A 25,199-nucleotide genomic window follows, 5' to 3' on the forward strand; every position below is an offset into this window, starting at 1 on the left:
CCCCAACTGGGCTCTGGACAGTGTTATATAGTCTAAGAAAAGTAGGCATAGAATCATTATACAAATCAAATGTATGATTGGCTGATATTTGAACAAGGCGATTTGGCTGATTATGATTGGTTCCCGCCATTTCTAGTATTTCAGTTAATTTTGAAATTCTGATGACGTTTATCAGGGGCTTGCAGGGCAGGGGCAGGGCTTGTTTTCGCAAACCCCGAGGCGAGGCGGGAAAGCAGTCCTACAGAAGCAGAACAAAGGCAGTTAATCATATTGTGGCAGGTTTCACAATAGGTTTTGCAACATGAATGTACCTTACTTAAACGCGTCTTGTGACCTTGCCGTGCCACAGAAAGAAAAACAGAAACTTACAAAATCTTTACAAAATGTTTGTGAGAGCAGAACAAAGGTTTAGCAATCGGGTGTGGCAGGAGAGTGAGGACACATTTTTGTGTCCTTTCAGTGGGGTTTGGGCTTCTAGTGTACCCATCACACAAATAATTTCTCTTTTATTGTTTACTTTTTAACACTTTTTATTATATTACTAGTATTTTAATTTTCTAGTCTTCACATTAACTTTCTTTTGGGAAGATTCTTTTGGGAAGATTCTTTGGCCTCAAGTGGAAGACAGACCCCAAACACCAAAGTCTATCCGCAGCTCAGGTATGGCTTGGATTGGGAGCCGGGGGCAAGCCCGCGGGATGGGAAGCGCTGAGCGGCTTGGGCAGTGGGTGGCAGGGCGGGCAGGAGGCGGTGGGCGCCCGGCAGTGGGAACACCAGTGCCTGCGCGTGAGCCCCGGAGGAAAGGCGGGGTGGGGGCGGCATGGTGGAGGGAGGGGTCGGAGGTCAGGCGTGGGGAACGCGGGGGCTCGCGAACCCGGGAATGCGGGAGGCCGCGGGGTCCCAGTGTCCCACTGCTGACGGAGCAGGCAGTGTGGACCAGGCGGCCCCGGGAGGGGTCGAGGGAGCCTTGGTGCCAGGCGGCACCGGGTGTGAAAGAACTGTCCAGTGAGAGAGATGAGTGAAATCAAGGTGAGACTTGATTTCCTCACGAGTGAAACCAGGGAATTAATACCTCTTTAGGAGCTTGTGCTGAGGATTCGGGAACGTGGTGGTTGTGCACGCAGTCAGTTACAGCGGCTGCTGTTAATGGAAACATTTTTGTTAGTAGTTTATGCTCATAACCTCGTTCTTAGGTCAGTATAACTCCTGCTCTAACAAATAAGGAAAGGAGACCGAGAGGAACGTGTTATGCCTAGAGTCACACAGCTAGGTAGCAGGTAAACACGCTAGAGGATGAACTCAGACGTTTCTTTCTCCAGATGCCATGGTCTGATTTACTATCCTGCTTATAAAAGCCAGCGTTGCATCCTTCTCAGCAGTTAGCAGAAATAATTTGAAGGGTTGACTCTTACCATGTAGCAGTTCTGTTTTTTGGATTTCCAGATGTGTCTTCGGAGCCCTTGGGACAGACAGCGTATTCCCGAGTTGGGTCTGCACAGTCCAGACTGGTCTATGTTTTGAGTAACTTTGTTTTGTGTTTATTGAAGCTCTGATCTGAGAGTCTATGGAACAGGAAAACTCAGAGTTAAACTGTGGCCTTGAGTGAGGATTTAAGTTAAAATGAATTTGTCCTTTAGTTGCATTTCTTTTCTTCCTTGGAGCAAAGCACCTCTTGTGAAATAAGACATCTTGAGGAACAAGATCCACGTGGAAAAGAACCACTCCAAATCGGAGTTTCTGAGCAGAGGCAATAGCTCCCAGAAAGGAGCAGATACTAGATTTGCATACATTGCTCAGAATAAGTAAGATTTGGATGATGTTGCCACATCAGAAGCCACGCCACAGAGAAAGTCTGCACCAGATTTCAAAGAGAATAGGAAAGTGGACTGAGAGGAATGAAGGAGGCGTTAGGCCATGCAGGAAATATAGCTTCACTGGAAGGGTTTGGGAGACATGCTGTGGGTAAAGTGGTTTTAGAGCTAGAGCAGAGTAAATTCCATCTTCACCAATCCCAGTGTAGCCTCCACTGTTATTTCACTCCCTCTTCCCAGATCCCAAGATCTTTGCACTCCATGAATCTGGCATCAAAACATATGCTGATGAATTCCTTTCTTCTGATATTGTACGACAGTAATACTAGAAAGGTTTTCTGTTTGTCTTGTTCGAGATTGGGAAAAATTGACTCTGAGAGTGTAAGTGAATTTCCCTGGCTTTGTGTTAGTGGCAGAGCTGAGAGTAGACATTGAGTCTCCTGACACCCAGGCCGGTGCTAATCACATTATCACTGTTAAAACAGACATCTTTAAAAGGCAGCCTTTTGAAAAACTACATATACTGTAGAAAAACAGCTTAAGTGACCTTATCTTAAAAGTGCCTCCAATCCTTTTTTCATAGCTTTGGGTGAGTTCTTTTAACTTAAGGAGTAAAATGAGGAAAAAGAAATCCATGTTCAATGAAACTTCTGATGAAGGCTGACATAGCTGTACTTCATTTAGTGTGTTGTGATTTGTTTAATCATTTTTGTTATAATTGTTTTATTTCTTTAAGAACACAAAGTGGTACATATGTTTTAAAAACTCAGCCGAAAACAGTTATATCCACTCAGTAAAAAAAAAAAAGGACACATCCAAGCTCCATGTGATCATATAACTGTCACCAATAGACACACATGAATGCGTCTTCATGGGTTTCTTCCTGCCTCTTCTCCAGGTTGAAAGGGATATTCTCCCACAGAGAGACGTTTTACCACCCACCCCCCCGACCCCCTGCCCAGTGATGCTTGCAGTTTTTTAAGTAGACAGATCCAAAACATTTCATATTTCTAGTGACTTGCTTCATTTTTTTTTTTAATCCCAGGTAAATCTTCAGAGATTTCTACATTTTTCCAGGATCAGCAGAAAATGAAGAAATCCTATGTGAGTTGATGAAGTAATTCTGTACTTTGTTTTACAGTGGATCTTAGCAGGTTGACTCTTACACTTAAATTGGAAAAGTCGAAATAGATACAATGAACTTCAAAGAAACAGGGTTAACACAATGATTCTCAAACTATAGTGTGCATAAAAGTAACCTGGAAAGTTTGTTAAAACAGAACGGGGCCTGAGAATTTTCATTTTTAACAATATTGCAGGCGATGATGGTAGGGTTCAGGTCTATAGGCCAATAAATAGCACTGGAATAGCAGATCAGAAGAGCAAAGTTGGCTTATATATGTCACATATATGTGTATGTATATGTGTATATATACACATATCTGTATGTATTTGTGTATATATATGCAATGTACATACACATACAGAGGTATTGATATCTGTATATATGTGTATATATATGTGTACGTATTGATGTATATACACATACACATGTCATGTGGAGTTAGTTATCAGATTTGAGTTGCAGATATTTCTGACCTTTCTGGTAACTATGGCAAAGAGAGATGATCTGTTAATGGCTTTCACTGCTGATGAGAATGAAGCTACCTGGTTCCTTTTGGTACATATGTGAAGCCTGATACTGAAAGCTGAAAAAAAAATATTTTTTTGCTCTTTTTTTTTTCCTGTTTTTTGAGACAGCGTCTCGCTCTGTCACCCAGGCTGGAGTGCAGTGGCGCGATCATGGCTCGCTGCAACCTCCGCCTCTGGGGTTCAAGCGATTCTCCTGCCTCAGCCTCCCGAGTAGCTGGGACTACAGGTGAGTGCCACAATGCCTGGCTAATGTTTTGTATTTTTAGTAGAGATGGGGTTTTACCATGTTGGCCAGGCTGGTCTTGAGCTCCTGACCTCGTGATCTGTTCACCTCAGCCTCCCAAAGTGCTGGGATTACGGGCATGAGCCACTGTGCCACCTTCTTTTTTTTGCTTTTTACACAGTGATGGACAGCCTTCTGGTGGCAACCATGAAATAAATACCTGTAATTATTCTTTAGTGAATGCAACACTGAGTTAATGAAGTGTTTTAGGGACCACATTACTAGAGCCCATGTAAATAGCTTTCAGATAGGCTTGTTTTTTGTTTTTTTTTTGTGGATAAAACTTAAAACATATAAAGAATAAATTGACTGTGTGTCTTTAAAATAACCTTCCAAAAATCTTAGTCTTGCTTTATCTGTAGAATATTCAGTTAAGAGATTATTTTCTGGCAAATGTTTCTGCACTTAATCAAATTTTCAACACATGCTTCATGCAGAAAGGATTATTTCCTACCATTTGTTGGAATTTGATCTGTGAACATCACTAATGATATATTTGTTTATTGTGGTAGAATATACATAACATAAAATTAACAATTTAAAGTGCACAATTCAGTGGCATTTAGCATAGTCCCAATGTTATGCAACCATCATCACTATTTAGTTTCAGAGCATTTCATCATTCCAAAAGGAAACCTATACGCCTTAGAGTCACTTTCCATTCACCCCTGAGTGCACTCCCTTGCAACCACTGATATACTTTCTGTCTCTATGGACTTGCCTATTCTGTATATTTTATATAAAGGTAATCATACACTATGGGTTTTGCTTTTTTTTTTTTTTTTTTTTTAATAGAGACAGGGCAGACTGGAGTGCAGTGGCTCAATCATTGCTCTCTGTAACCTTGAACTCCTGGGCTCAAGCAGTCCTCCCACCTTCGCCTCCCAAAGTGGTGGGATTACGGGAATGAGCCACTGTGCCTAGCCAATATATCTGTCTTTCACCTAGTATAATGTTTTCAAAGTTCATCTGTGTTGTGGCATGTATCTGACCTCATTCCTTTTTATTGCTGAGTAATCTCTTACGTTGATGCACCTAATTTTGTTTGTTCATCATTTGATGGATTTTTGGGTTGTTTATACCTAATGGCTATTGTGAATAGTACATTTATGAATATATGTGTATAAATTTTTGTTTGAACACCTGTTTTCAGTTTTCTGGATATATACCTAGAATTAGAATTGCTGGATCATATATTTTGTCTTTTACTGAGGAATCACCAAACTTTTTCACAGCACTGCATAATTTTACATTTCCACCAACAATGTTTGAGGATGACAGTTTCTGCACATCCTTGACAACACCTGTTATTGCTTATTTTTTAAATTATAGCCATTCTAGTGTTTGTAAAGTGGTATCTCATTGTGGCTTTGATTCACTTTTTCCTAGTGACTAATGCATTTGAGCACCTTTTCATGTGCTTCTTGGCCATTTGTATATCTCTTGCAGAAGTGTCTATTCAAGTCCTTTGTCCATTTTTAAATTGGGTTTATTGTAAGAGTACTTTCGTGTACTAGACCCTTATTAGATATATGATTTTCAAATATTGCATTCTATGAGTTTTCTTTTCATTTTCTTGATAGTATCCTTTAATTCATAAAAGGTTTTAATTTTGATGAAGTTAATCTATATTGTCTTTTGTTGCACACTTTTGATGTCATATCTAAGGATCCATTGCCAAACCTAAGGTCATGAGGTTTATTTTATTTATATTTTCTCCTAAGAGTGTTATGGTTTTAGCATTTACATTTAGGACTTTGACCTATTTTGAATTAATTTTTGTTTATAGTGTGAGGAAGTGGTCCAACTTCACATTTATTTGCCTGTGGATATCCAGTTATCCCAACACCAATTTTGAAAAAACTATTCTTTCTCCCATTGTATTGTCTTGTCACCTCTGTTGAGAATCAGTTGACCATAGATGTATGCGTTTCTTTTTGGACTCTTAATTCCATTCAGTTGATCTGTATGTCTGTCTTTGTGCCAGTTCCATCCTGTTTTGTTTACTGTAGCTTTGTAGCAGTCTTGAAGCCAGAAAGTGTGAGTCCTGATTTGTTTATCTTTGTCAAGATTGTTTTGGCTCTTCAGGGTCTCTTGCAGTTCCATGAGTTTGACGGTCATGTCCGTTTTTGCAAAAAAGGTTATTTGATTTTGTATCGAATCTGTAGAACACTTTGGGAAGTATTGCCTTCTTAACCATATTAAGTATTCTATTCATGAACAAGGAGTATCTTTCCCTTTATTTAGGTCTTTAATTTCTTTCAGCAAAAGTTTTATGGTTTTTAGTATGTAAGTCTTAGAACTCCTTGGTTAAATCTATTCCTAAGTATTCTTTTGATGCTATTGTAATTAGAATTATTATTTTTAAATTATAAATTGTTTTTAAAATTTATTTCTTGGATTGTTAATTGCATAGAAAAACAGCTAATTTTTCAGTGTTAATCTTGATCTTACAGGTTATTGAATTTCTTTTTTTTCTTTTTTCTTTTTTTTTTTTTTTTGAAATAGACTCTTGCTCTTTTGCCAGGCTGGAGTGCAGTGGCACAATCTCGGCTCGCTGCAACTTCCAGCTCTTGGGTTCAAGCGATTCTCCTGCCTTAGCCTCTGGAGTAGCTGGGACTACCGATGTGCACCACCACTCCCAGCTAATTTTTGTATTTTTAGTAGACACTAAATGCCTTCTCATCTGTAATCAGATGTCCCTATAAAGACATGTGATTACATTTATGGCCCACTTGGATAATCCAGGACAGTCTCCACTTTTCAAGTGTCATAATCACATCTGCAAAGTCCTTTTTGCCATTTACGGTCATAATCACAGGTTCCAGGGATTAGGACGTGGATATCTGTGGGGCCGTTGTTCAGCCCACCACATCTGGGTTTTGATCCATGACTCCCTGTTCCATCCTATTTACATACATGCATTGGCTTCTTACTCTCTTTGTATAAGTACATGGAGATGTATATTTATATCATGGAAGAGTATACATTTTTGTTTATATGATTTTTAGAATTATATAGCCCATCTCAATTGGTATATATGTTACTGCAGCTATTAAAAAAATTAATATTGCACTGAAGATCTATCCAAGTTGATTAGTTTATTCCTTTTTATTCCATATATTCTGAGACCATACTGCATTTTATCCATTTTTTTCATTGAAAGGCATTTAGGTCATTTCCATTTTTCCTTATTGTGTGTAATACTTCAGTAAACATCCTTTACTTTGTCTGCATAAAGAGAAAGGATTTCCAGACTGGGCACAGTGGCTCACACCTGTAATCCCAGCACTTTGAGAGGTCACAGTGGGAGGATTGCTTGAGCCCAGGAGTTTTTGAGCAGCCTGGGTAACATAGGGAGACCCTGTCTCTACAAAAAAAAATTTTTTAATTACCTGGGCATGGTGGTGCATGCTTCTAGTCCCAGCTAATCAGGAGTCTGAGGCAAGAGGACTACTTGAGCCCAGGAGTTCAAGCTTGCAGTGAATTGTGATCAAGCCACTGCACTCTAGCCTGAGCAACAGAGCGAGAAAGGATTTCCAGAGTTACTTGGTGCTACCAGTTTGTCTACCAAGTTACCATACCACAGCCGTTTATGAGAGTACCATTTTCTTTATCTTCTTCCTAGCAATCGATATAGTCATATTTTAAAATTATGGCCAATCTTTAGATAAAGAAAACCTCATTGTTTTGATTTGAATTTCTCTGATTGTAGGGTTGAGCCTTTCAGTTTTCTTTTGTTCATATCCCTTACATACTTTTCTATTGATTTGGTTCTGTGTTTCTTACTTATTTATAAATTTGAAATTGTGTATAGTCATCTTTGTGTTATTTTTCTTTTTTTTTGAGAAAGAGTTTCGCTCTTATTGCCCAGACTGGAGTGCAATCGCACAATCTCTGCTCACTGCAACCTCCGCCTCCCTGGTTCAAGCGATTCTCCTGCCTCAGCCTCCTGAGTAGCTGGGATTACAAGCATGTGCCACCATGCTCGGCTAATTTTGTATTTTTAGTAGAGATGGGGTTTCTCCATGTTGGTGAGGCTGGTCTCAAACTGCCGACCTCAGGTGATCTGCCTGCTTCGGTCTCTGAAAGTGCTAGGATTACAGGCGTGAGCCACTGTGCCCGGCTTATTATTATTATTATTATTATTATTATTATTATTATTATTACTGAGGTAGAGTCTCACTCTGTCACCCAGCCTGGAGTGCAGTGGTGCCATCTTTGCTCACAGCAACCTCCGCCTCCTGGGTTCAAGCAATTCTGCTCCCTCAGCCTCCTGAGTAGCTGGGATTACAGGCACCCACCACCACACCCTGCTACTTTTTTTTTCCCCCAAGATGGAGTTTCGCTCTTGTTGCCCAGACTTGAGTACAATGGTGCTATCTTGGCTCACTGTAACCTCTGCCTCCTGAGTTCAGGTGATTGTCCTGCCTCAGCCTCCCAAGTAGCTGGGATTACAGGTGCCCACCACCACGCCTGGCTAATTTTTTTTTTTTCTTTTTTTGAAGTAGAGATGGGGTTTCACCATGTTAGCCAGGCTGGTTTCAAACTCCTGACCTCAAGTGATGCTCCTGCCTTGGCCTCCCAAAGTGCTAGGATTACAGCCAATTTTTGTATTTTCAGAGGAGAGGGGTTTCACCATGTTGGCCAGGCTGGTCTGCAACTCCTGACCTCAGGTGATCCACCTGCCTTGGCCTTCCAAAGTGCCAGGGTTACAGTTGTGAGCCACCGTACCTGGCCTTTTTTCTTAATTTGAAAATCTGTATTCCAAAGGGCATTAACATGATTATTTGCTTTATCCTGTAAAACATGATATACCAAAATACCAATACCAATATTATTGTTAACAAAATATTTTTGAAACCAGTTTCAGATTTATTTTGCAGTTCTTTTGTCCTTAGGGCACAGCCCCATTGTGACATAAAATTAGATTCCTTTGTTTTAAATTTAGCAGAAATAATTCTCAGAGTGGTATGGCATCAACTTTAGATATAATTATATTTATTTGTTTCATTGCTGTTTGTTTTTAGGGTTTTATTTTGAGAATGATTTGAGAATCATTTTTATAATTATGAAAAATATTTAAATGTTTACAAAGAGATCTGTAAAGCAAAGTATATTCAGAGATCAGTCTGGGAGTCATCGTCTGGTTCCTTGTTCCTTTCCTCACCTTACAAAGAATGATTCATTTTGTTTTATGACTTATCTTTTTATTGTTATTTATTTTTATTTATTTTTATTTTTTTGAGACGGAGTCTTGCTCTGTCACCCGGGCTGGAGTGCAGTGGCCAGATCTCAGCTCACCACAAGCTCCGCCTCCCGAGTTTATGCCATTCTCCTGCCTCAGCCTCCCGAGTAGCTGGGACTACAGACGCCCGCCACCTCGCCCGGCTAGTTTTTTGTATTTTTTAGTGGAGACGGGGTTTCACCATGTTAGCCGGGATGGTCTCGATCTCTTGACCTCGTGATCCGCCCGTCTTGGCCTCCCAAAGTGCTGGGATTACAGGCTTGAGCCACCACACCCGGCCTATTGTTATTTTTAATATAAGTAGATCTGTATGTAGATACACATATTTTCCTTTTGTATATAAAAGCCGCCACATTATACTTGATTTTCTCAGACTTCCTTTGATCATATAATAGAACCTGGAGTTCACTCTGCAGTGGGATATGCAGGTCTTCCTTATGTCTTATTTCAGTTGCTTAGCACTCTGTAATGTGAGTGTACAACATACATTCAACCAATTGTTTACTAATCAACATTTGGGTTGTTTCTAGTCTTTTGCAAATATAAATACTGCTGTAGCTTTGTGCCTACATCATCTTTTCAATTTTTTTTTTTTTTTTTTTTGGTGGGGGGAGATGGATTCTCGCTCTGTTGCCCAGGCAAGAGTGCAATGGCATGATCTCGGCTCCCTGTAACCTCCACCTCCTGAGTTCAAGAGATTCTCCCTATCTCAGGTCCCCAAGTAGCTGGCTTTACGGTGCCCACCACTGTGCCTGGGTAACTTTTTTTTTTATTTTTAGTAGAGATGGGGTTTCACCATATTGGTTAGGCTGTTCTTGAACTCCTGACCTCAGGTGATCCGCCCGCCTTGGCCTCCCAAAGTGCTAGGATTACAGGTGTGAGCTGCCACGCCCGGCCCCATCTTTTGAATTTTTGGCTAATGTGTTTTTGTGGTAGATTCTTAGAAGTGGGATTTCTAGGTCCACTGGTAAATTCATATACATATAATGTAACTGAATACTACCATATTTCACTTCACAGTGGCTGCTTATTTTGTATTCTCACGAGCAGGATATGAGTATGCTTTTATGCCTATAGCAAACCAAACTAAGTGTATGTGTTATTCTTTTCAGTTTCTGCCAGTCTGATAGGAGTGAATGGTTCAATGCAATTTTTACTTACATTTTATTTTTATTTTATTGCTTTACTTTAAAGGGTAATCTTTTTTTTTTTTTTTTTTTGATGGAGTCTTGTTCTGTCGCCCAGACTGGAGTGCGGTGGCGCAATCTTGGCTCACTGCAATCTCTGCCTCCCGGGTTCAAGTGATTCTTCTGCCTCAGCCTCCTGAGTAGCTGGGACTACAGGCGCCTGTCACCACGCCCGACTAATTTTTTTTGTATTTTTAGTCGAGACGGGATTTCACTATGTTGGCCAGGATGGTGTTGAACTCCTGACCTCATGATCCGCCCTCCTCAGCCTCCCAAAGTGCTGGGATTACAAGTGTGTGCCACCGTGCCCAGCCAATTTTTGTATGTTTAGTGGAGACAGGGGTTCGCCATGTTGACCAGGCTGGTCTTGAACTCTTGACCTCAGGTGATCCGCCTGTCTGGGCCTCCCAAAGCGCTGGTATTACAGGTGTGAGCCACCGCGCCTGGCCTTTCCTTCTGTATTTTTAGGAACGCTCTGCCTTTTCTTTGTCATGTAAGTTACAGGTACTTATTCCCAGTTTGTCCTTTTTTTTTTTTTTTTTTGAGATTCTGTCTCAAAAAAAAAAGAAAAAAAATAAGTACAATAAACACCAGTTTACCTAGATTCAACAGTTTTAAGTATTCTTCCACATTTTCTCTCTCTCTATGTAATTTTTCTAGGCTAGACAAAGTGGTTCATGCTTGTAATCCCAACACTTTATGGGGCAAAGGTGGGAGGATTGCTTGAGCCCAGGAGTACAAGACCACCCTGAGTAACATAATGGGACCCCATGTTACAAAAAATTTTAAAAAATTAGCTGGACATGGCTGTGTGCACCTTTAGTCTCAGCTACTCGAGAAGCTGAGGCAGAAGGATCACTTGAACCTGGGAGGTCAAGGCTGCAGTGAGCTATGATCGTGCCACTGCACTCCAGCCTGAGTGACAGAGTGAGCTACCATCTCAAAAAACGAAACAAAATTTCCATTTTCCCCAAAAATGTCCTCTGTAGCTTTGCTGGGCCCAAGAGCCAATCAAAGATGATTTTTTTTATTCCTTCATAATAATGAACATTTAAAATATGTCCTGGTCAGGAGTCTTGTGGAACAGTTATTCTTGAATTTAACTGCTTTTCAGAATCATTTGGAGCTCTTTAAATATTCCTATACCTAGGTGACATGCAACTATGCTTAGAAGCACTGTTGTAGACTGCCTGCACATCTGTATTTGACTGATTTATTTTTCCTCACAATCAGATTCAGATTATACTTTTTTTTTCTTTTTTTCTCAAGAATGAGTCTAGCTCTGTCGCCCAGGCTAGAGTGCAGTGGCACGATCTCGGCTCACTGCAAACTCCACCTCCCGGGTTCAAGTGATTCTCGTGCCTCAGCCTCCCAAATAGCTGAGGTCACCATGCCCAGCTAATTTTTGTATTTTTAGTAGAGATAGGGTTTCACTGTGTTGGCCAGGCTGGCCTCAAACTCCTTACCTTGTGATCCACCCGCCTTGGCCTCCCAAAGTGCTAGGATTATAAGCGTGAGCCACGGCGCCTGGCATATACATTTATCTTATGCCAGTTTATTATGTACTTTTTATATGGTCTGTTTGTACCACTATTTGTAATGGTACCAAATATCTCCATTTGAAAAGTAGACTTTCTTTTCCTTTTTGTAAACTAATAATCTTTGGGTGGAATACAGAGACTATGTGAACATCCTCTTCCCAATAATCTTTGCCAATGGTTGACTATTTAGGGTGAGCACTTCTCAGCATGTTTATTGGCCATGTTAGTGTTGTCTTTTGTGAAATGACTGTTCAGATATTTTCCCCCATTTTTCTATTAGGTTGTCTTGCTTGTATTGATGCTAGAAGTATTTTATATATTCTGGGTATAGTCCCTTTAAAAGTTCGATATGTTGTCAATATTTTCTTCTCCCTGATTTGCATTTTTTTTTGCATTAATGGTGTCTTTTGATTAATCAACATTCTTAATGTGGTCCAGTTTATTTCAGTCTTCTTCTTTATGGTTAGTGCTTTTGTATCTTGCTTTAAAAAAACCTTTGCTTGAGAATATAGTTTCATGTTATCTTCTTGAAGTTCTGTTGTTTTTACTTATCATATTTTAACCTACAATTCATCTGGAATTGATTCTCACATATTGTGTGGGATTGAAGTCAAGTTTTCCCCAATCAGCATAGCTTATTGAGACTGTCCTTTTCCTCACTGCTCGGCTGTGAAACTTTTAAAAATAAATCAGGTATCCATGTTTGTAGGTCTGTTTCTAGACCATAATTTTTTTCTATTGGTCTTTCAATGTATTCTGTCACCAGTACCACACTGTCTTAAATTACTCTATAATAAATTCTTATATGCACTAGTGTGTTAGTTTTCTAATGCTTCATTATAAGTTACCACAAAGTTTGCCACAAAACAACACAAATTTATTACCTCAGATTCTATGGATCAGGAGTCTGGGAATGGGTTAGTTAGGTCCTGTGCTGAGTCATAAGGCCGCAACCAAGATATTGCCTGAGACACTTAATCTTAATGGAGGCTCAGAGTTCACCATACACATGTGGCAGAATTCATTTCCCATGAATGAGAACCCATAATGGTTTGCTTCTTAGAGGCCAGTAGGAACTTTTCTCTGATACTTCACCTTCTTTTTTTGAGTGAGAGTCTCACTCTGTCACCCAGGCTGGGGTGCAGTGGCACGATCTCTGCTCACTGCAACCTCTGCCTCGCAGGTTCAAGCAATTCCCGTGCCTCAGCCTCCTGAGTAGCTGGGATTACAGGCATGTGCCACTATGCCCAGCTAATTTTTGTATTTTTAGTAGAGACGGGATTTCACCATGTTGGTCAGGCTAGTCTTGAACCCCTGACCTCGTGATCCGCCTGCCTTGGCCTCCCAAAGTGCTGGGATTACAGATGTGAGCCACTGCACCTGGCCAGTTTACCTTCTTTGTAAGGACTGGCCTGATTGGGTAAGGCCCACCAAGACAATCTTTCTTTTGATCAACTCAAAATAAACTGATTAAGGTATCTTAATTATAGCTGCAAAATCCATTTGCCATATAATGTAATATAATCTTTACTAGAGCCACAAGATCTCTCCCACAGTAACAGGAGGAGGTTATATAAAGATGTAAATCATTGAGGCTCATCTTAGAATTCTGCCAACCACAATTAGTGTGAGTTCACACATTTTTTTGTTCTTCTCTAAGACTGCCTTTGCCATTCTTGGTGGCTTAAAAAAAATTTTTTTTTAGTTTTAAAAATATTGCCTCCATTTTTATTTATTTATTTATTTTTTTGAGATGGAGTCTAGCTCTGTTGCCCAGGCTGGAATGCAGTGGCGCAGCCTTGGCTCACTGCAACCTCCATCTCCTGGGTTCAAGTGATTCTCCTGCCCCGGCCTCCCAAAGTGCTGGGATTGACAGGCATAAGCCACCACTCCAGGCCTTTTGCCTTCATTTTATGATGAGAACATTCTTGATTCTTTGAATTTTTTTTTCTTTTTGAGACCTGTTGCCAGGTTGGAGTGCAGTGCATGATCTCGGCTCACTGCCGCCTCTGCCTCCTGGGTTCAAGCGATTCTGCCTTAGCCTCCTGAGTAGCTGGGACTACAGGCATGCGCCACCATGCCCAGCTAATTTTTGTATTTTTGGTAGAGATGGGGTTTCACCATGTTGGCCGGGCTGATCTTGAACTCCTGACCTTGTGATCCACACACCTTGGCCTCCCAAAGTGCTGGGATTGCTGGTGTGAGCCACCGCACCCATCCGGTTCTTTGAATTTCTATATAAGCTTCAGAATCAACTTGTCAGTTTCCACAAAAATATTTGCTAAGCTTTTGATTGGGATTACCTTGAATTTATAGGCCAATTTAGGGAGAACTGAGAACTTTGTAATATTGAGTTGTCCAATCCATGTATATAATTAGTTCTTTTATTTTTAAAGATATTCTGTTTTTTTATTTTTTATGTTTTTTTTTTATTATTATACTTTAAGTTCTAGGGTACATGTGCATAACGCGTAGGTTTGTTATATATGTATACTTGTGCCATGTTGGTGTGCTGCACCCATCAACTCGTCAGCACCCATCAACTCGCCATTTACATCAGGTATAACTCCCAATGCAATGCCTCCCCCCTCCCCCCTCCCCATGATAGGCCCCGGTGTGTGATGTTCCCCTTCCCGAGTCCAAGTGATCTCATTGTTCAGTTCCCACCTATGAGTGAGAACATGTGGTGTTTGGTTTTCTGTTCTTGCGATAGTTTGCTGAGAATGATGGTTTCCAGCTGCATCCATGTCCCTACAAAGGACACAAACTCATCCTTTTTTATGGCAGCATAGTATTCCATGCTGTATATGTGCCACATTTTCTTAATCCAGTCTGTCACTGATGGACATTTGGGTTGATTCCAAGTCTTTCCTATTGTGAATGGTGCCGCAATAAACATACGTGTGCATGTGTCTTTATAGCAGCGTGATTTATAATCCTTTGGGTATATACCCAGGAATGGGATGGCTGGGTCATATGGGACTTCTAGTTCTAGATCCTTGAGGAATCGCCATACTGTTTTCCATAATGGTTGAACTAGTTTACAATCCCACCAACAGTGTAAAAATGTTGCTATTTCTCCACATCCTCTCCAGCACCTGCTGTTTCCTGACTTTTTAATGATTGCCATTCTAACTGGTGTGAGCTGGTATCTCATTGTGGTTTTGATTTGCATTTCTCTGATGGCCAGTGATGATGAGCATTTTTTCATGTGTCTGTTGGCTGTATGAATGTCTTCTTTTGCTGTGCAGAAGCTCTTTAGTTTAATTAGATCCCATTTGTCAATTTTAGCTTTCGGTGACGTTGCTTTTGGTGTTTCAGACATGAAGTCCTTGCCCATGCCTATGTCCTGAATGGTATTACCTAGGTTTTCTTCTAGGGTTTTTATGGTATTAGGTCTAACATTTAAGTCTCTAATCCATCTTGAATTAATTTTCGTATAAAGAGTAAGGAAAGGATCCAGTTTCAGCTTTCCACTTATGGCTAGCCAATTATCCCAGCACCATTTATTAAATAGGGAATCCTTTCCCCATTTCTTGTTTTTCTCAGGTTTGTCAAAGATCAGATGGCTGTAGATGTGTGGTATTATTTCTGAGGGCTCTGTTCTGTTCCATTGGTCTATATCTCTGTTTTGGTACCAGTACCATGCTGTTTTGGTTACTATAGCCTTGTAGTATAGTTTGAAGTCAGGTAGCATGATGCCTCCAGCTTTGTTCTTTTGACTTAGGATTGTCTTGGCAATGCGGGCTCTTTTTTGGTTCCATATGAACTTTAAAGCAGTTTTTTCCAATTCGGTGAAGAAAGTCATTGGTAGCTTAATGGGGATGGCATTGAATCTATAACTAACCTTGGGCAGTATGGCCATTTTCACGATATTGATTCTTCCTATCCATGAGCATGGTATGTTCTTCCATTTGTTTGTGTCCTCTTTTATTTCACTGAGCAGTGGTTTGCAGTTCTCCTTGAAGAGGTCCTTTACATCCCTTGTAAGTTGGATTCCTAGGTATTTTATTCTCTTTGAAGCAATTGTGAAGGGAAGTTCATTCATGATTTGGCTCTCTGTTTGTCTGTTGCTGGTGTATAAGAGTGCTTGTGATTTTTACACATTAATTTTGTATCCTGAGACTTTTCTGAAGTTTCTTATCAGCTTAAGGAGATTTTGGGCTGAGACAATGGGGTTTTCTAAATATACAATCATCTCATCTGCAAACAGGGGCAATTTGACTTCTTTTCCTAACTGAATACCCTTGATTTCTTTCTCTTGCCTGATTGCCCCAGCCAGAAGTTCCAACACTATGTTGAATAGGAGTGGTGAGAGAGGGCATCCCTGTCTTGTGCCAGTTTTCTAAGGGAATGCTTCCAGTTTTTGCCCATTCAGTATGATATTGGCTGTGGGTTTCCCATAAATAGCTCTTATTATTTTGAGATACGTTCCATCAATACCGAATTTATTGAGCGTTTTTAGCATGAAGGGCTGTTGAATTTTGTAAAAGGCATTTTCTCCATCTATTGAGATAATCATGTGGTTTTTGTCTTTGGTTCTGTTTATATGCTGGATTATGTTTATTGATTTGCGTACGTTGAACCAGTCTTGCATCCCAGGGATGAAGATGACTTGATCATGGTGGATAAGCTTTTCGATGTACTGCTGGATTTCGTTTGCCAGTATTTTATTGAGGATTTTTGCATCGATGTTCATCAGGGATATTGGTCTAACATTCTCTTTTTTTGTTGTGTTTCTGCCAGGCTTTGGTATCAGGATGATGTTGACTTCATAAAATGAGTTAGGGAGGATTCCCTCTTTTTCTGTTGATTGGAATAGTTTCGGAAGGAATGGTACCAGCTCCTCCTTGTACCTCTGGTAGAATTCAGCTGTGAATCCATCTGGTCCTGGACTTTTTTTGGTGGGTAGGCTATTAATTATTGCCTCAATTTCAGAGCCTGCTATTGGTCCATTCAGGGATTCAGCTTCTTCCTGGTTTAGTCTTGGGAGAGTGTAAGTGTTCAGGAAATTATCCATTTCTTCTAGATTTTCTAGTTGATTTGCGTAGAGGTGTTTATAGTATTCTCTGATGGCAGTTTGTATTTCTGTGGGGTTGGTGGTGATATCCCCTTTAACATTTTTTATTGTGTCTATTTGATTCTTCTCTCTTTTCTTCTTTATTAATCTTGCTAGTGGTCTATCAATTTTGTTGATCTTTTCAAAAAACCAACTCCTGGATTCATTGACTATTTGAAAGGTTTTTTGTGTCTCTATCTCCTTCAGTTCTGCTTTAATCTTAGTTATTTCTTGTCTTCTGCTAGCTTTTGAATGTGTTTGCTTTTGCTTCTCTAACATTAATTGTAATGTTAGAGTGTCCATTTTAGATCTTTCCAGCTTTGTCTTGTGGGCCTTTAGTGCTATAAATTTCCCTCTAAATTTCACACTGCTCTAAATGTGTCCCAGAGATTCTGGTATGTTGTATCTTTGTTCTCATTTCGTTATGTACCCAGTAGTCATTCAGGAGCAGGTTATTCAGTTTCCATGTAGTTGAGCAGTTTTGATTGAGTTTCTTACTCCTCAGTTCTAGTTTGATTGCACTGTGGTCTGAGAGAGAGTTTGTTATAATTTCTGTTCTTTTACATTTGCTGAGGAGTGCTTTACTTCCAATTATGTGGTCAGTTTTGGAATAAGTGTGATGTGGTGCTGAGAAAAATGTATATTCTGTTGTTTGGGGTGGAGAGTTCTGTAGATGTCTATTAGGTCTGCTTGCTGCAGAGATGAGTTCAATTCCTAGATATTCTCATTAACTTTCTGTCTCGTTGATCTGTCTAATGTTGACAGTGGGGTGTTGAAGTCTCCCATTATTATCGTATGAGAGTCTAAGTCTCTTTGTAAGTCTCTAAGGACTTGCTTTATGAATCTGGGTGCTCCTGTATTGGGTGCATATATATTTAGGATAGTTAGCTCTTCCTGTTGAATTGATCCCTTTACCATTAATGGCCGTCTTTGTCTCTTTTGATCTTTGATGGTTTAAAGTCTGTTTTATCAGAGACTAGTATTGCAACCCCTGCTTTTTTTTTGTTCTCCATTTGCTTGATAGATCTTCCTCCATCCCTTTATTTTGAGCCTATGTGTGTCTCTGCATGTGAGATGGGTCTCCTGAATACAGCAGACTGATAGGTCTTGACTCTTTATCCAGTTTGCCAGTCTGTGTCTTTTAATTGGAGCATTTAGTCCATTTACATTTAAGCTTAATATTGTTATGTGTGAACTTCATTATGATATTAACTGGTTATTTTGCTCGTTAGTTGATGCAGTTTCTTCCTAGCCTTGATGGTCTTTACATTTTGGCATGTTTTTGCAATGGCTGGTACCGGTTGTTCCTTTCCATGTTTAGGGCTTCCTTCAGGGTCACTTGTAAGGCAGGCCTGGTGGTGACAAAATCTCTAAGCATTTGCTTATCTGTAAAGGATTTTATTTCTCCTTCACTTATGAAACTTAGTTGGCTGGATATGAAATTCTGGGCTTAAAATTCTTTTCTTTAAGGATGTTGAATATTGGCCCCCACTCTCTTCTGGCTTGTAGAGTTTCTGCCGAGAGATCTGCTGTTACTCTGACGGGCTTCCCTCTGTGGGTTACCTGACCTTTCTCTCTGGCTGCCCTTAAGATTTTTTCCTTCATTTCAACTTTGGTGAATCTGGCAATTATGTGTCTTGGAGTTGCTCTTCTGGAGGAGTATCTTTGTGGCGTTCTCTGTATTTCCTGAATTTGAATGTTGGCCTGCCCTACTAGGTTGGGGACGTTCTCCTGGATGCTATCCTGAAGAGTGTTTTCCAACTTGGTCCCATTTTCCCCCTCACTTTCAGACACCCAATCAGATGTAGATTTGGTCCTTTTACATAATCCCATACTTCTTGCAGGCTTTGTTCATTTCTTTTTCTTCTTTTTTCTTTAGATTTCTCTTCTCGCTTCATTTCATTCATTTGATCCTCAATCGCTGATACTCTTTCTTCCAGTTGATCAAGTCAGTTACTGAAGCTTGTGCATTTGTCACGTATTTGTCATGTCATGGTTTTCATCTCTGTCAGTTTGTTTATGGCCTTCTCTGCCTTAATTACTCTAGTTATCAATTCTTCCACTCTTTTTTCAAGATTTTTAGTTTCTTTGCGCTGGGTACGTAATTCCTCCTTTAGCTCTGAGAAGTATGATGGACTGAAACCTTCTTCTTCTCTCGTCTCATCAAAGTCATTCTCCGTCCAGCTTTGATCCGTTGCTGGCGATGAGCTGCATTCCTTTGGAGGGGGAGATGCACTCTTATTTTTTGAATTTCCAGCTTTTCTGTCCTGCTTTTTCCCCATCTTTGTGGTTTTATCTGTCTCTGGTCATTGATGATGGTGACGTACTGATGGGGTTTTGGTGTGTGTGTCCTTCCTGTTTGTTAGTTTTCCTTCTAATAGTCAGGACCCTCAGCTGTAGGTCTGTTGGAGATTGCTTGAGGTCCACTCCAGACCCTGTTTGCCTGGGTGTCAGCAGCAGAGGCTGCAGAAGATAGAATATTGCTGAACAGTGAGTGTACCTGTCTGATTCTTGCTTTGGAAGCTTCCTCTCAGGGGTGTACTCCACCATGTGAGGTGTGGGGTGTCAGTCTGCCCCTAGTGGGGGATGTCTCCCAGTTAGGCTACTGAGCGGTCAGGGACCCACTTGAGTAGGCAGTCTGTCCGTTCTCAGATCTCAACCTCCGTGTTGGGAGATCCACTGCTCTCTTCAAAGCTGTCAGACAAAGTCGTTTGTGTCTGCAGAGGTTTCTGCTTTTTGTTGTTGTTGTTGTTGTTGTTTATCTGTGCCCTGTCCCCAGAGGTGGAGTCTACAGAGACAGGCAGTGCTCCTTGAGCTGCTGTGAGCTCCACCCAGTTCGAGCTTCCCAGCGGCTTTCTTTACCTACTTAAGCCTCAGCAATGGCGGGGGCCCCTCCCCCAGCCTCCCTGCTGCCTTGTTGTTAGATCACAGACTGCTGAGCTCTGTGGGCATGGGACCCTCCCGGCCAGGTGTGAGATATAATCTCCTGGTGTGCCCATTTGCTAAGACCCTTGGTAAAGCGCAGTATTGGGGCGGGAGTTACACGATTTTCCAGGTGTTGTGTGTTCAGTTCCCCTGGCTAGGAAAAGGGATTCCCTTCCCCCTTGCACTTCCCAGGTGAGGCAATGCCTCGCCCTGCTTCAGCTCTCGCTGGTCGGGCTGCAGCAACTGACCAGGACCAATTGTCCAGCACTCCCGAGTGAGATGAACCCAGTACCTCAGTTGAAAATGCAGAAATCACCTGTCTTCTGTGTGCTGGCACTGGGAGCTGGAGACTGGAGCTGTTCCTATTCGGCCATCTTGCTCCGCCCCCGATATTCTGTTTTTTTAAAGATATTCTTTTGTTTTTCTCGAGAATGCTTTATGATTTTATGTGTAATTCTCTTAGAAATGATTAGTTAGATTTGTTCTGAGGCATTTCGGTTTTTTTTTGAGACAGAGTCTCACTCTGTCACCCAGGCTGGAGTGCAGTGGCGCGATCTCGGCTGACTGCAAACTCTGCCTCCCAGGTTCACACCATTCTCCTGCTTCAGCCTCCCAAGTAGCTGTGACCACAGGTGCCCGCCACCACGCCTGGCTAATTTTTTACATTTTTAGTAGAGATGGGGTTTCACTGTGTTAGCCAGGATGGTCTCGATCTCCTGACCTCGTGATTCGCCCACCTCAGCCTCCCAAAGTGCTGGGATTACAGGTGTGAGCCACCGCCCTTGGCCAGTATTTCATGTTTTTGATGGCACTGTAGGTGGTACTTCGAAACAATTAGTTGCTGGTATATAGAAACCCATTTGTTTTTGTTTGTTTGTTTGTTTGATTTTGAGCTTTGCCCAGGCTGGAGTGCAATGGCATGATCTTGGCTCACCGCAACCTCTGCCTCCTGGGTTCAAGTGATTATCCTCCCTCAGCCTCTCAAGTAGCTGGGATTACAGGCCTGTGCCACCATGTTCAGCTAATTTTGTATTTTTAGTAGAGATGGGATTTCTCCATGTTGGTCAGGCTGGTCTCGAATTCCTGACCTAACATGATCTGCCCACCTCAGCGCCCCAGTGTGCTGGGATTACAGGTGTGAACTACTATGCCCAGCCAAAATCCACTTGATTTTATTTATTTATGTATTATTTTTGAGATGGAATCTCACTCTGTCATCTACCCTGGAGTGCAGTGGTGCGATCTCAGCTCACTGCAACCTCTGCCTTCTGGGTTCAAGTGATTCTCCTCCCTCAGCCTCCCGAGTAGCTGGGACCACAGGCACATGCGACCAATTCTGGCTAATTTTTTGTATTTTTAGTAGAGACAGGGTTTCATTGTGTTAGCCAGGTTGGTCTCCATCTCCTGACCTCATGATCCGCCCTCCTGGGCCTCCCAAAGTACTGGGATTACAGGCGTGAGCCACTGCGCACGGCCTCCACTTGATTTTTATACATTGATTTTGTATCCAAAAACTTACTGAATTCACTTCTTACTTAAAATAATTTGTAGATTCTCTTCCAAGTTCTTCATGCAGAATTATGACATCTGCAGATATTGATAGCTTTATTTATTCTCTTCTAATTCTTATAACTTTTTATGTTCTTTCTTGCCTTTATTCCACACACTTTTACACTCTGACCTATTTTTTTCCCCTATTTTCCAGTTCTCAGTATATGCTATGAACATTTACCAGCTGTTTGTGTTGCTAACCTGGGAATGGTACTTCTTTCTCTCCCTACTGTTTTGTGTCTACTTACTGGCTCCCCACTACCCACAGCAGTCAGTTATCTCTGAGCTAGATGAGACAGTCCATTGGATTAAAGAAGAAAATATTCAAATGCCTACCTACATATAATCTAAGAAAAAGAGTGAAATTTAATACATAGATTGGCAATATGTTTATAATTGATAAATTAATAAAAAGGTTACCCAGGATAGGCCTAGGCACAGTGGCTCATGCCTGTAATCCCAGCACTTTGGGAGGCCAAGGCAGGCAGATCACCTGAGGTCGGGAGTTCGAGTTCGAAACCAGCCTGACCAACATGGAGAAACCCCGTCTCTACTAAAAATACCAACTTAGCTGGGCATGGTGGTGCATGCCTGTAATCCCAGCTACTCGAGATTGTGCCATTGCACTCCAGCCTGGACAACAAAAATGAAATTCCATCTTAAAAAAAAAAGAGGTTACCCAGGATTGAAAAATGGCCAAATATTTTAGATACCCCTAATTCTATAGGAGCAAGTCCAAAATTACTCAATAATGTTCCCTGAATACCTCTATAGCTCTTTATCTTATCAGAGTCCCAAGCAATACTATTCTATGTGCTAATTGTTACTCCTTTAACTACATATGTTAGGCGTATCCATTCTTATGCTATTGCCTGGGTTCTTGAATAACACTCTAGTTGTTTAAGAATTCAAATCTTTACCTCCTCAATGAAACCCAACCAAATAGCAGGAACAGAAGTTCCCCGCCCTGCTGTGTAAGCTTAGATAACTTTTTACATCTTTTTACTATAGTACCTTATTGTAGTTATGTGATTATATGTTTGCCTCTGTTTATCAGATTATATTTTCCTTGAGAACAGTAACATTGTTTTAGTTGTCTTCATATTCCCCTAAAGTAGGAGAATTCTTGGTGACACGTAGGCACATGGTGGGACACCAATTACTTATCATGGCAGTAGAGTATATCTGTTATGATTTATCTTTTCAACTAAGTACAGTGCAAAAGTAGACATCCTATAATGCATTTTTCTGATTAACTGTGAATAGTGAACATTATAATAATTCTCTTACAGCACTTATGTCTTTAAATTCTGATTGCTTAAATTTGAATGGAATGTACTGTTTCAGGGATCCTTGTCATTTGAGGATGTGACTGTGGGCTTCACCCAGGAGGAGTGGCAGCATCTGGACCCTGCTCAGAGGACCCTGTACAGGGATGTGATGCTAGAGAACTACAGCCACCTCGTCTCAGTGGGTAGGTAGGAACTGTTTTTCACGTAGACTCCTAGTGTGTACATCTTTTCTTGGTTGCTAAGACTTGTGGAAGTTTTGTTGGGGTTAATTATACTAAACTTGATATTCAGGGTATTAAGCAGAAGAACTGTTTGGGGTGCTATAAAGAATGTTGTTGTTTTCTTACTTTTTACACACATGGTTGAAATTGGCTTCTGAAGTTTCATTTTTTCCCTCTTTCAGAGGCCCTAAAGTCCGTTAGCCTCACCCAGTTTCCATTTCATTTCCCATTCACAGGATATTGCATCCCTAAACCAGAAGTGATCTTCACATTGGAACAAGGAGAGCAGCTATGGATATTAGAGGAAGAGCTCCCAGGCCAGAGATACCCAGGTGAGTTAGCATGTATTAAGCAGAAGGATGCCAGTGACATGGTATGAATTCTTTTAATTCTCAAGAGTTTGCATGGCCAGGCACAGTGGCTCAATGCCTGTAATCCCATCACTTTGGGAGGCCAAGAAGGGCGGATCATCTGAGGTCAGCATTCGAGACCAGCCTGGCCAACATGGTGAAACCCCATGTCTACAAAAATACAAAAATTAGCCGGGCATGAGGGCAGGTGCCTGTAATCCCAGCTACTCGGGAGGCAGAGGCAGGAGAATCCCTTGAACCAGGAAGGTGGAGGTTGCAGTGACCTGAGACTGCACCACTGCACTCTAGCCTGGGCAAGAGAGCGAGACTCTGTCTCAAAAAAAAAAAAAAAGAAAAAAAGAGTTTGCTCATTCATATGTTCATTCCTACTATGTGTCACTCAAGTTTTAGGTGCTGGAAATAGAGTAGTGAACTGAATTTTATCCATGACCTTATGGAGCTTACATTCTGATTGGGAGAAAAAGATAAGGAACAAAAATGACAACACTACCACACATGCATAGATATGCCAAGTGGTCATGTAAAATAGTAAGGAAATTAAAGAAGGTTAAGAATGATGGAGTGTTAAACTTTAGAAAGGTGGATCAGTAAGGGCTTTTGGATGCTGTGAAATTGAATGATATGAGGGTGGGAGTTGGGGGTAGTCCTGATAGCAGGCGAAGAATCAAGTGCAGGGCACTGATGCAGGTGTGCGCATGTGGTCTTTGAGGACACACAAATATAAGTGTGGACTGAAAAGAATGAGTGAGGCAAGAGTGGTATGAGTTGATGTTGGAGAGGTAATGGGAGCCCAAATTATCTAGGGCCATATGGCCATGATAAGGACTATGATTTTATTTTGAGTAAAATGAGAAGCTATTGGTATGATTTGACCCAATAAGGAATATTTGCTGATTTGTCTTTTAAATGGATATCTCTGGCTGCTAAGCAAAGAAAATACTATTGGGGACAGAGGGATAAAAGCAGGAACATGAGTCAGGAGAGTATTTCAGTCTGCAAAAAGGCAATAGTAGCTTACACTTTGGAATGGTGGTGATTATTAAAAGTGATTGGCTTTTGTCCAGGCACAGTGGCTCACGCCTGTAATCCCAGCACTTTGGGAGGCCAAGGCAGGCAGATCACCTGAGGTCAGGAGTTCAAGACCAGCCTGGCCAACATGGTGAAACCCCGTCTCTACTAAAAATACAAAAATTAGCCAGGTGTGGTGGCATGTGCCTGTAATCCCAGCCACCCAGGATGCTGAGGCAGGAGAATCGCTGGAACCTGGGGGAGCAGAGGCTGAGGTGAGTCGAGATTGCACCACTGCACTCCAGCTTAGGTGACAGAGCAAGACTCCATCTCAAAAAAAAAAATTAAGAAGTGGTTGGCTTTTCAAAATGTTCTGAATGTGGGACCTGTAACATTTGCTATTGAGTGGGATATGGAATATATAAAAAAGAAAGGAGTCAAGAGTGACTCCAAACATTTCACCCAGAGCAGTTGGATAAGTGAGTACCAGTTGGGGGATATTGAGGATAAACAGTTTTGGAGGGATTGTTATGCATTTAGTTTGCACACATAAAGTTTCAGGTGATTATAAAATATCCAGGTATACATGGTGAATAAGCATTTGGGCATATAAGCAGGTAGTTTGGTGCAAGTCCAAGTGGAAGATATTTATTTGGAAATTATCAGCTTATGGGAGTAGTTAACAGTTTTGAAGTTTAGTATTTAAAGTTGAGGGATTAGATAACCTCTTGGGGTAGGACTGGAGGCTATCCCCTGGGTCATTAGCTTTCAGAAGTCTTGAAAGTGAGGAGACTGAGCAAAGAAGAAGGAAAAAGCAGTTTGGGGATGAGTGGAAAACAAAGAATGTAGTATCCTGCAGCCAAGGAAGACAGTGTTTCAAGGAGAAAGTGAGCTTCTCTGAAGTGGGATGTGTAAAGTCAGCATTTTCTCTGTCTCTGTCTACAGATCATCCAGAAACAATAAGGAAAAAGAACAACACAAAGTTTATCTCATGACAATAGAGGATATCTGAAACCCCAAATCAATACAAGTGGAAATGCTGCCAGAAT

General features: G+C 41.1%; 1 protein-coding gene across 1 annotated transcript; it reads left to right on the forward strand.

Moving 5' to 3' along the window:
• Positions 1 to 478: 478 nt before the first annotated feature.
• On the forward strand, positions 479 to 25,199 carry LOC111523529 (zinc finger protein 37A-like). The gene is made up of 5 exons (XM_023188198.1): positions 479 to 660; positions 2,857 to 2,915; positions 22,606 to 22,732; positions 23,008 to 23,103; positions 25,096 to 25,199. The coding sequence occupies exons 2-5, from the start codon at positions 2,901 to 2,903 to the stop codon at positions 25,143 to 25,145; spliced, it is 288 nt and encodes a 95-aa protein (XP_023043966.1). The 5' UTR covers positions 479 to 660; positions 2,857 to 2,900; the 3' UTR covers positions 25,146 to 25,199.

Source organism: Piliocolobus tephrosceles, chromosome 9, assembly GCF_002776525.5.
Source record: "Piliocolobus tephrosceles isolate RC106 chromosome 9, ASM277652v3, whole genome shotgun sequence".
Taxonomy (NCBI): Eukaryota; Metazoa; Chordata; class Mammalia; order Primates; family Cercopithecidae; genus Piliocolobus; species Piliocolobus tephrosceles.

Excerpts from the sequence above, each read along its gene's own strand:
- LOC111523529 (XM_023188198.1), top strand. Across the intron at positions 22,733-23,007 it reads CAGCCACCTCGTCTCAGTGG|GATATTGCATCCCTAAACCA; the intron begins GTAGGTAGGAAC and ends TCCCATTCACAG. Across the intron at positions 23,104-25,095 it reads CCCAGGCCAGAGATACCCAG|ATCATCCAGAAACAATAAGG; the intron begins GTGAGTTAGCAT and ends CTCTGTCTACAG.